Raw genomic sequence first — 17,034 nt, 5'->3', positions numbered from 1 at the left:
CACTCCACTGTACCATACACCATTCCATTCCCTTACTACCCTCCAAACTAAAACAAAACACAAAAAGGTAATGAAAAACCCATCCCCAAACAAAAGCAAAACAACTTAATGTCTCAAAACGATACAACAGAAATATAAAATACACAGAGATAGCCATATAAACTTGCATAAATATTCCTTTCTTCCTCACAATTTACCACTCTTGTCTGCATTTTATATGGCGCTTTCCTCCTGCACTAAAATTAGAAAACGTATAGCATTTCTAGAGGAATATTTTGGGGGAAATAGATATATATAAGGATGTGCAATTTAGGTAGGTTAAAAGAACTAAAGCATACCTGAAGTAAGTTCTCCTCTTCACATAAATGTTTATCAACCTTCTTGTAGAGGTTATCGAGACCTTTTTTCACTTCTTTTCCAGGATACTCTTTAATAACTTTTCGGAGTTCTTGTTTGTTAAACGCAAGTTGGTAGCTCACTTCCTCCTCTCTTATACCCTGTGCTACCCGAGCTTCAACACCTTCAAAGAAATGCTTCAAGGAAATGAAAAGAAACAATGGCTAAGAACGGCTCTCATTACCACTTAAATAAAAAAAAAATCTGATTATAAAATAGTATATATCCACTGTGTAAAAATCAGTGTGTGAAAATATAAAGGATAAAATAATAATCAGCTGCTATCACACTACTCAGAGATAAGCACTGTCAAAAGACTAGATTTCCCTCTAGTCTTTTGACATGTGAGTATGAAAATGAGGTTATACTTTTGTATGCTATATTTTTCATTTAATATTTTATATGTTTTTCCCAAAGTATAAATTTTAATGGCTGCATCATGTTCCATCCAATGACTATACTATGTTTATTCATTTCTCCAGCATTAAGTATTTAATATTTTTTACTTTTTTTCTTGAAGTTGACAAAATCTATTCATCAAAAACAAAATCTATTATAAATATAGTTATAAATAACTTTTATACATAGATATTTACCCACATTATTGATGACCGTCCAGCATAAATTTCTAGGACTATAATTCCTCAGTTGAGGAATATAATTGTTAAGTATTCTGAAGATTCTTCATATACACAAATTGCTTCCCAGAAAAGTTCAATCACTTTATATTTCTCTCATACGAGACTATTTTATCTTATCATACTATCATCAGCATTATCATAATTAAAAAAAAAAATCTTTGTCATTTTGAAAAGTGAAAAAGGGGGACTTTCCTGGCAGTCCAGTGGTTAAGACTCTGCCCTTCCAATGCAGATGGCATGGGTTGGATCCCTGGTGGAGGGATGGGAAGGGGGAACTAAGATCCCACACGCCAAGTGGTATAGCCAAAAGAAAGTAAGAAAGGTTTATTTGTCATTTTATTTCAATATTCTTCAGCTAGAAATGAAATTTAACTGCTTTTCATATGCTCAGTAAGTACATTCAGAACCCTTACCCATTTATATATTGGGATCTTAGTGCTTTCCTGATTGATTTTAAAAAGATCTTTTATATTAAGTATACTGACTGTTGTGCTGTTATAAGTATTCTTCTCAGTTTGCCTTTTAAGTGTAATTGTTTTTTTAACATGCATACTGATTGGCAAGTCTTTACTTGAGCACAACACGATTTAATATTGACAAGTCAAATCCCCTCACTACTATTCTCTAAAATTTTCTTAGCAATTATTTATTTATTCCTCATTAAATTATTACATTTTTAAATAATAATTTTTTAGACAAATCTGTTCTGGGTATTTAAAACTTTTTTTCTACACAGATTTTTATTTTTTATTTATTTTTCTACACAGATTTTTAATTGGTTATTATAACATATAGGAAACAAATTGTTTTTTGATCTATATATATATATATATCTTGACTAGGTTAAAAAACCTATATTACTTTACCAGATAAAATAACCTCAACATATTATATACAGGTAATTATAACCCTGAGGGCTTCCCAGGTGGCGCAGTCACAAAGACTCCGCCTGCCGACGCGGGAGACACAAGAGACACGGATTTGATCCCTGGGCTGGTAAGATTCCCTGGAGGAGGAAATGGCAGTCCACTCCAGTATGATTCTTTTTATATATCTTTATGTTTCGGTCTTACTGCATTGGCTAGAGCTTCTATAACAATGTGAAAGGATTTATCAATGTTTCTGCTTTAAATTTGATTTCAAAGGAAGTTCCTTTATGTTTCAGTTACATATCATGCAGGCTTTAGGTCTGAGACAGACCCTTTACCCTAAAGGAATATCTGTCTGTTCTTCAGTTTATAAGACACTGGTTCTGCATTTGAATTGCTGACAACAGATAGACAATTTTTATTTGACTCTAATTTCAAAACATAGAAGATGACTAACCACATTGTGGACATAATTTGTTAGAAGGGTCCATTTAAGCTTCTACTATGTTGTGAAGTTCTCTAAAACTACCATTTCTCATGTTTAAAGATCAGATTTGCTCTGGGGAAGGACAAGTCAAGAAAGGAAGGATAAAGAAAAGGCAATGAATAAAACAATTTTTTTTTCTTTTTATCTTGATAGAGTTTTCAAAATCTTCATCTGAGCTAGGGATAAAGGTTAGCCATTTATGAGGTAAGAAATGGAAGACTGGTATAATGGAAAAGGCTAAATCTATGGTTAATCACCCTGCTTTGCTACCTGTCAATTATTATAAGTTTTTATTTACTTTCAGTTTCTTCATTTGTAAAACAAGGATAATGCTCTCTTACCCCACATCATGGTTTACAAGAATTAAAAGAAATAATGTATATAAAACATCTAGCAGTGTCTGAGCAGCTTCAGTATCTCAGTCCATCCTTCCTTATCCTCCAGCACCAATGAATGAGCAACCTTAAAAATAAATGTCTGTTGTGTTACTCACATGTAAACACAGGTCCAAAACCAGAAAAAATATACTGAATGAAAATATGCTTACATTTAGTTTTTCAAGAGGTTGTCCTAAAGAGTATATGACATAAGACTGAAGGTGATCTGTGTATTTTTGTTTGGCTTCTTTTTTTTCAGCTTCTAGACATGAGATTTTCAAACGAGAAAGTGTTGCAAAAATATGGTGGAAGTTTTCCATCATGACTACATCCCTGGGGGTCTTCTGGCTTTCGTTTGCTACTTTCTCCACTAAACAAAAACGGAAGAAATATAACAATGCCCTTGTATGAATATGACCACATTTAGCTATGGAAAAAATTTTTTTTTCATTTATAAGTTTAAGAAGTAAGCACATTTCTGGACTTAATCAAATAAAACATAATGTACTGAAGGATCTATCCAAACCTAAATAAAAATTCATTCTAAAATAGTCATATATATATATATATGTATAAATTTGGATTCCTATTTCACATCTTTTAGCCAAATTCTAAATTGTTCAAGTGCTTAAAATGTTAAAAGCAAATAAATGAATGCAATCATAAATACTAAGAAAAATAAACCTAGTTAAAGAAATAATTCTGTGAGAGTATGAACTTTCTAAGAATGGCCCAAAACTTAGAAGTCATAAAGAGAAAGATGAATAAACTTGACATATAATTTGGAAGCTCTTACACAGTAAAACATACCATAAGCACAACTGATTTATATCCTTCTAGGTTAACAAAGGATAACAAGACTGATAATACTGAGAAATACTGGGTATCAAGGCAGATGTGATAGAAACTTTCACCAGACGCTCAAAGGACTAAACAGGTATAATCCTTCTGTGTGGTTATTTGGCAGAAACTCAACAGACACAAAACTTTTGACTCAGTAATTATTTCCAATAATTGATCCTAGGGAAATTATTAGACAATATACAGAAATATACAGAAAACAGAAAATGAACCAAATGCCTGTTAACAGAAGATCTGCTAAGTAAATAATGATAGATGGAACTCTATGTAATCATTAAAAGTGATTATGGTTATCGAGTTGGTGATGCCATCCAGCCATCTCATCTTCTGTTGTCCCCTTCTCCTCCTGCCTTCAATCACTCCCAGCATCAGGGTCTTTTCCAATGAGTCAACTCTTCGTATGAGGTGGCCAAAGTACTGGAGTTTCAGCTTTAGCATCAGTCCTTCCAATGAACACCCAGGACTGACCTCCTTTAGAATGGACTGGTTGGATCTCCTTGCAGTCCAAGGGACTCTCAAGAGTCTTCTCCAACACCACAGTTCAAAAGCATCAATTCTTTGGCACTCAGCTTTCTTCACAGTCCAACTCTCACATCCATATGCGACCACTGGAAAAACCAGGGCCTTGACTAGACAGACCTTTGTTGGCAAAATCATGTCTCTGCTTTTGAATATACTGTCTAGGTTGGTCATAACTTTCCTTCCAAGAAGTAAGGGTCTTTTAATTTCATGGCTGCAATCACCATCTGCAGTGATTTTGGAGGCCCCCCAAAATAAAGTCTGACACTGTTTCCACTGTTTCCCCATCTATTTGCCATGAAGTGATGGGACCAGATGCCATGATCTTCGTTTTCTGAATGTTGAGCTTTAAGCCAACTTTTTCACTCTCCTCTTTCACTTTCATCAAAAGGCTCATTAGTTCTTCTTCACTTTCTGACATAAGGGTGGTGTCATCTGTATATCTGAGGTTATTGATATTTCTCCTGGCAATCTTGATTCCAGGTTGTGCTTCTTCCAGCCCAGCATTTCCCATGATGTACTCTGCATATAGGTTAAATAAGCAGGGTGACAATATATTGCCTTGACATACTCTGTTTCCTATTTGGAACCAGTCTGTTGTTTCATGTCCAGTTCTAACTGTTGCTTCCTGACCTGCATACAGGTTTCTCAAGAGGCAAGTCAGGTGGCCTGGTATTCCCATCTCTTTCAGAATTTTCCAGTTTATTGTGATCCACACAGTCAAAGGCTTTGGCATAGTCAATAAAACAGAAATAGATGTTTTTCTGGAACTCTCTTGCTTTTTTGATGATCCAGCTGATGTTGGCAATTTGATCTCTGGTTCCTCTGCCTTTTCTAAAACCAGCTTGAACTTCAGGAAGTTCACGGTTCACGTATTGCTGAAGCCTGGCTTGGAGAATTTTGAGCGTTACTTTACTAGCATGTGAGATGAGTGCAATTGTGCAGTAGTTTGAGCATTCTTTGGCATTGCCTTTCTTTGGGATTGAAATGAAAACTGACCTTTTCCAGTCCTGTGGCCACTGCTGAGTTTTCCAAATTTGTTGGCATATTGAGTGCAGCACTTTCACAGCATCATCTTTCAGGATTTGAAATAGCTCAACTGGAATTCCATCACCCCCACTAGCTTTGTTCGGCTTTCTAAGGCTCACTTGACTTCACATTCCAGGATGTCTGGCTCTAGCTGAGTGATCACACCATCGTGATTATCTGGGTTGTGAAGATCTTTTTTGTACAGTTCTTCTGTGTGTTCTTGCCACCTCTTCTTAATATCTTCTGCTTCGGTTAGGTCCATACCATTTCTGTCCTTTACTGAGCCCATCTTTGCATGAAATGTTCCCTTGGTATCTCTAATTTTCTTGAAGAGATCTCTAGTCTTTCCCATTCTGTTGTTTTCCTCTATTTCTCTGCACTGATCACTGAGGAGGGCTTTCTTATCTCTCTTTGCTATTCTTTGGAACTCAGCATTCAGATGGACATGAGTTTGAGTAAACTCCGGGAGTTGGTGATGGACAGGGAGGCCTGGCATGCTGTGATTGATGGGGTTGTAAAGAGTCGGACACGACTGAACTGAACTGAACTGATATTAGTAGACAAGGAAAGACACTAGAATCATAGAGTCTAGCAGGTTCCAAAACAGTGTGTAAGGTATGATAAAACATTTTTAAATTAGAGAACACACAATATGTGCTTATATACCAGGGAGAGAGATATATTGAAAAGTTTAGACAGGTAAAAATTAAATGTTACTTTTGTATGATGAGATTACAAATTACTTTCTTCTTTGATTTTTAAAGTCAGTTTGCTGATTTTGGGGCGTATGTAATGAGCATATACTACTTTACAATCGGACAAAGCAAAGCTACTTTGAATTTTAAAAGAAGTATCAACCATATAAACATTCAATCATATAATTTATCATCTTTCCCCTAAATCTGTTTCCACCAAAAATGTATTATCTGTAACTGTTGAGATAATTCTACTTTTGTCATTTTTTTAGCTTTAAAAGTTCCTGAATTGATGCAGTCAGATCGTTTATTTCAAATTAAACACATCCACACTGTTTCTGTAACTTAACTGTGTGATGTGACATAGGAAGATGATGAATTATACTATTTTAGCATTAATTGGGGCTTCCCTGGTAGCTCTGCTGGTAAAGAATTGGCCTGCAATGCAGGAGACCCAGATTCAATTACTGGCTCGGGAAGATCCCCTGGAGAAGAGATAGGCTACCCATTCCAGTATTTTTGAGCTTCCCTGGTGGCTCAGATGGTAAAGAATCCAACTACAATATGGGGGACCTGGGTTTGATCCCGGGGTTGGGAAGATCCCCTGGCAGACTGAATGGCAACCCATTCCAGTATTCTTGCCTCGAGAATCCCATGGACAGAGGAGCCTGGTGAGCTACAGTCCATGGTGTTGCATAGAGTTGGACATGATTGAGTGACTAAGCACACACACGTACAGACATCACTGTTGATCATCTCGAGAAGACTCTTGCTAAAATGCAAATGTAATCCACAAGGTCATTTTTGTGTTTAAAAATGAATTTCAATTTTACATAGTGATAGCCCATATGAACCCTAAAACATAAGTAGTTCCTGGTAAATACAAATGGGTTTTACGTACTGTTTGTTTTTCAAATTTAAGAAATCTTTACTTTCAGAAAACTTAAAAAAGACTATAGACTATGGAAAATAATGAACAGATCTGTACCCCAACTTCTAACTTAATCAGAAATAATGAAAACTGACCGAAAATACCAGAAATAAGGAAAACCACCACCAAAAACTTCTTCATAATGTAACAAAAGCTTACCATTAACAAATACCCCTCTGATAAGTTTAGTATATGCTTTATCTAGATCTCCACGACGCTCGGCATTTTTAAAGATTGATTCTGCGAGTCCAGCAAATTCTTCAAATTCAGCAACAAATGGGAGAATTCCTACTTTACTCTTCTTTGAGATCTTTACTTCTTCCATTTGCCTTATTTGGTTACTCTAAAGTTAGGCAGAAAGCAAGGGAGAAAAATAGCTAAGCAACTTAGAAACAACATACAATTAAAAGCAAATATATATACCACAAAGGCATGACGTAATTTAATACCTAGAACATTTTGGACATTTACTAACCAAAGAGTAATACAATATGGATAACCAAGAAAAACTATTTCTAGAGATTAAAAAGTACATATATAATATTTAAGAAACTAAAATCAAGGAAAAAAATCCAAATTATCCAAAACAAAATGCACTCAAAGCTTGTGAACCTCAGGTCTTTGTTTAAAGTAAAAACAACTAATGAACACTTCTATCATTTATAAAAGGTAAGTATATAGTGATTGCCAATTTTGGGGCAGAGCAGATACCAGAGCACACACAGGATCTCTCACAATTATTTCTGTTTGGTGGCTATATAGTCAAGTTGAGAATCACAACCATTTCTAAATCTCAACAGCCTAAAATTTGTTTGGATAGAGAAGTTCTATATTTTGGGGGTATGAGAACAGAGAAGGAGATCAGGTATTTCTACTGTGGATTTGCATTATATAGTTTTCCATGTATCTATTAGTTATTTACTCTAAATCTGTATAGTAAAGTACTTGTGTAAGATGGATACAAAGTACAAATAGACATATAGACAGAATATAGATACTTTGGTTCAAAATAATCAATTATGATTCTGTGTACTTCCAGGGGATCTAGTTCTATTCCCAGTAAGAAGTACATTACCCAAGTGTTGAATCATTTTCAACTCCTACCTAAAACGTCATTATGCTGAGATTTTGGGGATATAACCTGAAAACCATATGACATGTAGAGATTAGAAAAGTAATTGTTCTTTTGTTCAATATGGTATTGGAAGTTCTAGACATAGCAATCAGACAGGAAAAATAAATAAAAGCAATCCAAATTGGACAAATAATTCTAAAACCTGTATGGAAACACAAAAGATCATAATAGCCAAAGTAAGCTCAAGAAAGAACAAAATCAGAGGTATTATGCTCCCTGATTTCAAACTATACTACAAAGTTATAGTCATCAAACAATATGGTACTGGTACAAAAACAGACATGTAGATCAATGGAACAAAGTACCCAGAAATAAACCCATCCTTATATGTTTAATTAATCTATGACAAAGAAGGCAAGAATATACAATGAGGAAGAGGCACCCAAATCATATCATTTTCAAAGGTTAAAGAGTACAAAACCACATCACTATAGTGTGAGGAATTCTGAAAAGCAAAGTAAATTCAGGTAAGAAATGTACTGGAGTGCAGTGTCCAGCTTGGTAGTACTTGATATGTTTCTAATTTTATCTCTAGTTCTTGGTAGGCTAATCTTTTTAGCCCTGTTCCTTGAAGAACACTTTGGGCTTGGCCACCAGATGAAAGTACTAAACTCAGATGCTATCTATTTCACTTTCTGCAGTCGTCTGACATTCATTCTTTGGTTCAATATACACAGAACCATTCACTACTTTTTCAAGGTATGCCTTAGGTCCAGATCTTGTCCCAAGTACCAAAACATGTAACACTTAACTGAGCATGCACAACTGACTAGACACTGTGAAAAGACTTGAGTTAAAATAAGAAACATTGATGACAACCAACAGAAAGAACCATCCTTCTCCCTTTAGTGACAAAAGGTAAAGCTTTTAGAAATACATGCAATTTAGGAAAAAACATGACTTTATACCTTTGTCTAGGTAAATTTTACTAAATTTCTTCACTTCCCAGTTTTGAGAGTAACATGAACATTCTTCAGCAAACTATTATTAATTACTACTGTTATTCCCTGGTGACTCAGATGGTAAAGCATCTGCCTACAATGCGGGAAACTCGGGTTCAATCCCTAGGTCAGGATGATCCTCTGGAGAAGGAAATGGCAACCCACTCCAGTACTCTTGCCTGGAAAATCCCATGGACGGAGGAGCGTGGTAGGCTACAGCCCATGGGGTCGCAAAGAGTTGGACGTGACTGAGAGACTTCACTTTCACTTTCATTACTGTCATTATCACCATTACAAGTGATTCTGTACCAGGCAATGTGCTAAGCACTTCATTTGAACCCATGCCTACATCTACCTGATACTATTACATCTTATACTTTTAATAATTACATTCAACTGGATTGAGAGGTATTATATTAAAGTTTTATATAATAGTTTTATTTTACTGATAAGAGCAACAAAATCTTCATATTCTAAAAATGTATAGTGTTCTCATGATTAGTGTTCTAGCTATTCTTATTCTATGTCACATGGGACTCATTATCTTAGACTTTAGTAATTCTTTATTTTCCTTTTGGCTATCAGCTTACAATCAGACCTTACAGGTTTATCATCACTTATGAAGAAAGCTGGGCAGGGAAGAGGATAAGTGGCCAAATTTCATAATATTTCAAGTGCCAGTGCAGTCATTTGGTGGGGAAGGAGGGTTAACAAGTCTGTTGAGGTGACATTTAAGTTTCTACGGATGGCTTTTAAACTTTCAGAAATCAGTAAATATTATTTTTAAAAAGTATAAAAGATGATGTAGATTTTAATTACCCTTAATATTTTTATTATTCTCTCATTATTCTATGCGCTTTCCTGGTGGGTCAGCCGGTAAAGAATCTGCCTGCAAAGCGAGAGACCTGGGTTCGATCCCTGGGTTGGGAAGATCCCCTGGAGGGAATGGCTACCTACTCCAGTATTCTTACCTGGATAATTCCATGGCCAGAGGAGTCTGGCAAGCTACTGACCATGGGGTCACAAAGACTCAAACATGACTGAGCGACTTTCACTCACTCATTATTCTATGGCTATTCAAGCACTGGATTTAACTTAGAGGTTACACAGTAGAATAATTCAGATGATAAATATCTACTTTTACATATTAATACTAAATACATTAATAAAATGAAACTCTTTTGAGAACCTGGTCCAATCCTGTTCATATCTATGAGCTTACCAAAACCTAACAGAAAAAATAAAGTTAATGATTTTTTTCCTGTTAGAAGGAGAAAAATGATAACTGCCAAAAGTTCTCATAAGAACAATTTATTCTTAAGGTAATATGATTAAAGCTATTAAACTAAAAAAATACTTTAATCAATTAAAATAATCCAAATATTAATTATCCTATTATAATATGTTAAAAGAAAAGAAACAATAAATTCAAGTTTCAGTTGTTTCATTAAATCTCTGGTCACTAATCAGTCAACTGGGACTTCAGTTACTTAGAGGATCTCAAGTGTAATAACTGTTGCCTCTATGTCAGCTACTTCCGAACTTGCCATGATTCACTGTAGATGGGACTCTACTTGGCACAGCACCATCCAGCTAACCCTGCTCCTGTATATTGCAGCCAATACCTTGCTTCAAGGCTTGGGGGATATGAATAGTAGATCCCCTGGTGGAAAGCTGGAAATATTTTAAATACACACACACACACACACACACACACACAGATATTTTGCAATGGTTAAGAGTTCTAAGTTATTGGGGAAAAAAAAAAAACCCAACTTACAATACATTTGTCAAAGTTCCTTTTGATAGTCACCAAAACATTTCCCAATGTAGTACTCAGAAAAGAAGCAGGGTCCACGTTTTGTGCAGTCCACACATGATGACTCATTTTGACTAGCATGTAAAGGGAGTTAAAGCTATCAATTTTGTCTCCTAATGCAATCAAGTTGTTCAATTCTGGCTCAATGCAGCGAAATATTTTAATCATCATTTGGCGGATCATATCCTTCCTGTTCAGAAATACAAAACAGAAAAGTTATTACTAGCTTCAGGTGTATTCACCTTTAACTTTAATCCCCTCAGTATACACAAATGACTAAAATTTGATATTTCAACTAACACTGTCCAAATAGTTAATTATTCTAGAATGGTTTCCAATATAAACATATTTTTTGAGGTTGCATTTTATCACTCAAAATAACATTGTCCTTTGTAGAACTGGGTCCTGAAATGTGCTTTGTGATTTCTGAGAAATACACTACAATTCAAATGCTACTTCCTACCAGCAAACGTCAAAATTGACTGCACTTGTGCGTTTACAAGAGCAAAGAAAAGCCGAACAGCCATAAACAGCACCAATTTTACTTCACTGAGATGTTCCGTAAGACTGGGCACACAGATAGGTGCTCTGAGTGTTGTCAGTTATGGTCAGGAATCTGGACTCCTCACTGGGCAGTATTCCTTTTTGCTCAATTGAAAGTTTATTTTTTTTCACAATAAACAACAGATAGTAACAAACACATACTCAGATGAAACAGGAAGTGGTGTGCCAGCATTATGTTGCCGTGACAAAGTTCCTCCATCTGTGTCCTCTGCTTCCGTCTGCAAAAATTATTCAGGTACTTTACATAATAAAAGACTAACAAATTGACTAGTTTAGTTTATATAGCAATACCCTGCTCAGTCTTAAAATTCTTAGGAGAGAATATATTATGAGAAATAACGATTTTTAAAGGTAGTATTATCAATGCAATTATATAATTTAATATGTTGTTTCAGAATGTTTACGAAAAGCTTTGTTTCTAGATTTTATCCGAGAATGAGAAGTTGTGTTTGTGTGTGAGGACATTTGGCAGGGTGGGGCGAGAGAGAAAGGTAGAGGAGACTCAGGGGGAGTGTAGGAATGAGAGGGCAACTTAATAAAAAGCTGAACACATCTAGGAACATGTTCAAGGGAGAATTTTGAATATTAAAATCATTCTAATAAAACTCAAGCATAAAAAATGCTGTCCGAAGTTCTTATAGAAACTAACAAATTTACTAGCAATACTATCTACAGGAACAAATCCTCTAACCATTTGAAAGATTTAATTTCTCAGTCATTTGAGGACTGTTTGTATATGTCGGTTCTTTTAAAGATCATCTCAATTTTAAAAAAGCCATTTGATTTGCATTGTGCTTTTAAGTTCTTTAAAATACTCTAGCAAATGTCTCATTTTATTTTCTTAAATTTATGCCACCAGAGAGTCATGTTCAATAGGCATTATTATACCCATTACACAGATGAGGAAAAATAGGGATTAAATAATTAGTTTAAGGTCTCATAGTAAGAAAGCCATAAGAAAGATTCTGATTTGAGGCCTCATGATTTTTTTCTTTCTTGCTTTCATTTATTTTTTAAGACCACAGGGGCTTCCCTGGTGGCTTAGCAGTAAAGAAATCTGCCTGCCAATGCAGGAGCCACGGGTTCAATTTCTGGGTTGGGAAGATCCCCTGGTGAAGGAACTGGCAATCCACTCTAGTATTCTTGCCTAGGAAATCCCATGGATAGAGAAACCTGGTGGCCTACAGTCCACGGGGTCGCAAAGAGTGGGACACGACTTAGTGACTAAATAACAACAAATATACATTAAAACATAATTTTAAAATTTTTTAAATTCTATTTTTCTTGATGACTAAAACAATACATTTGCTTTTTAAAAATATTTTTTGCCAAGTAAACTCAGACATTTCCCTCACTCATCAATTTGGAGAATGTTTAGGCCTAAGATAGTCTAGAATATTAGATTAGATGTCCAAACCCTATCCCTTTATTATCTTGTATGATAAAAATTATTTTAAAAATCCTTACAATGTAAATTTTTTCTGTTCTGATACTGAAATTATGACAACATACTGATTAGGCTAATTATGATATAGATCCTAAATATGAGCTAATAAATAAATGTCACCCATACCACAGTTCCAGGCATACTCTGATGTTGCTGTAGTTTGAAAAATTTACTTATGAAGTCTTGTTCTGCCAGACACAGGGGCTCCAGTTCACTCAGTACCTGTTCAAAGATCTGAAGAAAACCAAAATGATCCTACAAAGAACTGAACAAAACACTTAAAAATAACATTCCACATTTAATCACTTTTTTGCAGCAACCAGGGAAGCTTTATCTATAATCTTAATGGAATCCCCCAAACAAATACTTCCAAGATTGACAGGACAATGCAGTATTAACGAGGCATAACAGGGTCAGAACATACCTAAAACAAAACTGACAACAATTATTCACTTGGAATCTGGAAAAAGGAACATAGCGATAAGACTTTTTATTTAAACAATTTAGCTTCATAAAAGTTGTTTCCTCTTTGTAGTCACTCAAATAACTGGATTGACAATGCAAGCTCTTTATGATTTATAACAAATTTTAATAAAGCTGTTATGTCATTTAATTGATGAATCACATTTCAGTTGCCATTTGACCGGTATTTTGTTTTTTTAGATTCAGAAATGGAAAGTAAGATATGGTTAATTAAAAGAGTCAATAGAGCCCAAATCTTTGAACACAATGAAAGCAATAACAAACTGTTGCTAGAAAACTGACAGTAATGTTTAAGAAACATGTTTTATTTTATTTTACCTTATCAAATTTGGTTCTGTCTGCGACATCGAGATCAGAGGCCGACATGTTTCCCATATCCAACAAGGAAGATGACTGAGATCTGCGATTCCCTGAACTCTGAACACTGAGTTTATTTAGACTAGAAGTAGATCCAGTTAATTTCCCGGAACTTCCATGAAGACCTAAGAAATGATAAAACTTTAAAAGTTGTGACCTTCATGAATAAAAGATCCATGGCATAAATCAGGGCTCTTTTCTACTGTCCTGGTCTTCTGGGGCTCATATTAGTTAGGGCACAACTCTACCATATGAAAAGGATGTACAGTCTTTCTCTTTCATTAAGATTTGTATTCTACTTCTGAGCATATGTAATGATAGGTAAAACCATAGAGAATCACAGAATAAGATTGAAAGGGATCTTAAAGATCACATTGTGCCCTGCCCAGTCTCATCACAGTTGCCTGATGATTTTTCTAAAGTAGATGAGGATTTCTTTTCCACTCAGAAGACGTGACTATGGATGAAAGTCACTGACCCCCTAGAATACTAGCTAACATGATGGTTGTATTTCTAGAAAAAAACTGACATATTCAATATTATTTGCCTCTACATTAACTCAATACATTAGGCTGAACCATGTGAAACTACCAACACTCAATTATTCTTGCCCTACTAAAAATGTCAATTACACATAACTCAATACATTCCTGAACTCACTCTTGTTTTTTCAGCAAGTAAACTGATTAAAGTTCTTTAAAAAACTAAACAAAATGAAAAGAGAAAAAAAAAAACCCTGAATATTTGTTGTATTTAAAATACAACTAAAATATAACACATACATTATTAACTATATTAATATGGGACATCTGAGTTTAGGTATAAACACAGGTATCTATCATAGCCATGAGAAAAAATGAGAACAATATGTCTGGACAAACCCTACATATATCAAATAATTAAAGGATTCTATTTTTACAAGAAAATGTGATATTTTTATTCAGAATTAAATTTAAACAGTAAAGCATTTTTATTCTTCTTGACTATTTCTTAGCTAATCTGTATTATTCGCTGATGGTCAGAAGGGACAAATAATAAAATGAGTAATAAAAAATATGATATATAGTTAGCTAGGGACAAACTTTGGTTTCATTATGCAAAATCTGACCACACATATAAGAAATTTTATAGTTTCTAAACACAGCCTGAAAAAAAAAGTATAATGGTTAAGACTTTTTATAAATTTCTGACTACCCACCATACATGTTTAACCATATTACATATTTCTTGGATGTAGTCATACCACTTCCCTTCTGTTGGTTTTCTTTCATCAATACCTGGCAACCCAGAGCAATCAATATTTCTGGTGTAACTTTTTTCAAGATAAATAACTAATTTCTAGACATTAAACAAACATGCATTGAGAATACCTACTAATACACTAAGCATACTCACTCTCTGTTTCCTGTTTGACAGCACTTTCTTTTCGAGGCAGTGTAGCTGTGATGGATTAGGTTGCAAGCATCAAAGACAAAGACAAGTTAATAAACTGCAATTTGCACAAACCATGCACAAGAGGAAGTTAAAGCTCTAGTTTAAAAGACACATGCAAAGAACCATGAGCATCAAGTAACGAGAGATGCAACGTATGTTTAGTTGGTCAGCTACTGCTTGAGAAATTACATGAGAGAAAAGACTTTACTAGTCTTTTAATGTACTATTTTATGCAAATATTCAGGTAAAAATATCTATATTTGTAAACCTCCCCCACACTTTTAAATGATGTTTTAAGTCTCCTAAGCTGATGTACTTAAATTTAAAGACTATATTTGCAAGTTCTGATTTCTGAAGAAAACAGAGTTCAAGTAAATAATTTAATACAGTGAAAATTTAATAGAATGAAGTTGCACATTTAAACATAAATGCATTAACAATCCTGTATTCACTGAAAGCTCTTGGAAGGAATCTCCACTGTACTAAATAATTTTATACTCCCTCTGATAAAAAATTATGGGTGGGGTTTTAAAACCCTTTTAGAATAATCAGCTAAACTATTTAGTAACTTAATAGGCTCTGTGAATACTGAAAATAAAACATATGTATCAAAATACTAATTATTGGGAGATGGGTAGGTAGAAGGGTAAAGCTGAGGGAAGAGGTCTAATTGGGAACTGGAGCTCTTTCAGGGCATCTGGTATTTCCTTTATCTAAAACCTCTCTTTAGTATTTGTTAGATCAATTGTAGAGATCGTCTTGTGAAACATTCTCAATCCCAATGAGAAGCTAATTTGAAAGGCAAAGAAAGAAATTACAGAATAAAAGAGAAAATTAATGAATATAACTCTAGAAATATTTAAGAAATAGAAAACAATGTGTCAACTCCTGCCAAACAGGGATAGTGATAGCTGCTATCGCCAGGCAAAAGCTTGAGTATAAACTACTAATTTGCCACAGCAAAAACATGTAAATCTTCCCAGCCTTGTCTGCCTGAAGTTTAAAGGAATATGAAATGATAAGGCTGGACATTATAGCGACCAGTAGGGAGGGATGCGCTGGAGTCACTAGCTGGCTGATCTGAACAGTACCTTCTGGTGGCCTTAAGGTGTCACTCTACTAAGTTCACCAGTTTCAGAGCAAGGCCTAATGCTGCATATATTTTTCTTTTTTTAAAGCAGTTAATATACACTACCAGTGCCCTATTTGGGCTCATAAAAAGTCTGTATTATTTACCAGCAAGAAGTAACAATATTCCGGTAAATTTTAAATATCCTTAAACAATTTCTGCTAGAGTATAAGCATCAAGAGGGTAGGGTCTTTGCTCATTGCTGCATTCTCAGTACTGGGCAGTGCTTATCATATAATAGGTAATTAATAAACATTTACTGAATGAATCTTCCAGTCAGGACTGAATTTAGTCTTGTGTTCAAGACTCCCTTGGGAGTCAACAACGTTTCTTAATTTAGTGGAGAAACACTGAAAAAAATGTTTTTGGCATATAATTTTTTAAGTTTTGGATTAATAAAGATAAGGGAGTTATTATGTAAATAGGCTCAACTAATACATGTGTGTCTTATCTTAGTAGTAGAAAGAAAAAAATGAGCGATTTAAAAAATTATTACTAAATATCTTTTGCCTGTCTTTTCATTAAGTACATCTGAGGAACACAAAAGAAAAACAAAACAAATAATCTTGGGGGGACAATTCCACACCTCTGAAGATGCCAGGGTAAACCTTCTGATCTAAAAAAGGCAAAGACTTTATAAAAACCTTACCACAAAGAAAAAGTAGTTTACTGGCATTTTAACATTATTTTAAATTATCTGAACTAAGTAGATGTTAAAGACTTGAGTAAAGAATGGTTCAAAAAGAGAGAATTCCCCTGAATCTCTACGACTATATTTTGTCTACACAATTTCCTTTTGTAAAATACATTCAATCTGACTTTGTTCTTATTAGTATCTACAATGCAGCATTTTCAGAGCAAGGGAAAACAAATTTAAATTTTACTCATAATTACTTAATTTTGATCCATTGAAAAGTTAT

At 34.5% G+C, this 17,034-nt stretch overlaps 1 protein-coding gene across 7 annotated transcripts in view; it reads right to left on the bottom strand.

The window, feature by feature from the left end:
• The window catches only part of EXOC1 (exocyst complex component 1), a 54,276-nt gene that overhangs the window by 2,639 nt on the left and 34,603 nt on the right, over nucleotides 1-17,034 (bottom strand). For 4 of the 7 annotated variants that reach the window (XM_018049477.1, XM_018049472.1, XM_018049475.1 and 1 more), the window contains 8 exons: nucleotides 14,947-14,991; nucleotides 13,513-13,676; nucleotides 12,838-12,945; nucleotides 11,406-11,482; nucleotides 10,662-10,890; nucleotides 6,965-7,148; nucleotides 2,941-3,140; nucleotides 339-533 (listed from right to left, as the gene is read on the bottom strand). In XM_018049477.1, coding sequence (XP_017904966.1) covers nucleotides 339-533; nucleotides 2,941-3,140; nucleotides 6,965-7,148; nucleotides 10,662-10,890; nucleotides 11,406-11,482; nucleotides 12,838-12,945; nucleotides 13,513-13,676; nucleotides 14,947-14,991 — 1,202 coding nt within the window. The remainder of the gene's footprint in view (nucleotides 1-338; nucleotides 534-2,940; nucleotides 3,141-6,964; nucleotides 7,149-10,661; nucleotides 10,891-11,405; nucleotides 11,483-12,837; nucleotides 12,946-13,512; nucleotides 13,677-14,946; nucleotides 14,992-17,034) is intronic. The other 3 variants (XM_018049474.1, XM_018049478.1, XM_018049479.1) reach the window with 1 other exon arrangement.

Source organism: Capra hircus, chromosome 6 (assembly GCF_001704415.2).
Source record: "Capra hircus breed San Clemente chromosome 6, ASM170441v1, whole genome shotgun sequence".
Taxonomy (NCBI): Eukaryota; Metazoa; Chordata; class Mammalia; order Artiodactyla; family Bovidae; genus Capra; species Capra hircus.
Note: the sequence above shows the minus strand (reverse complement) of the source record. Positions and strands in the feature narration are given on the sequence as shown.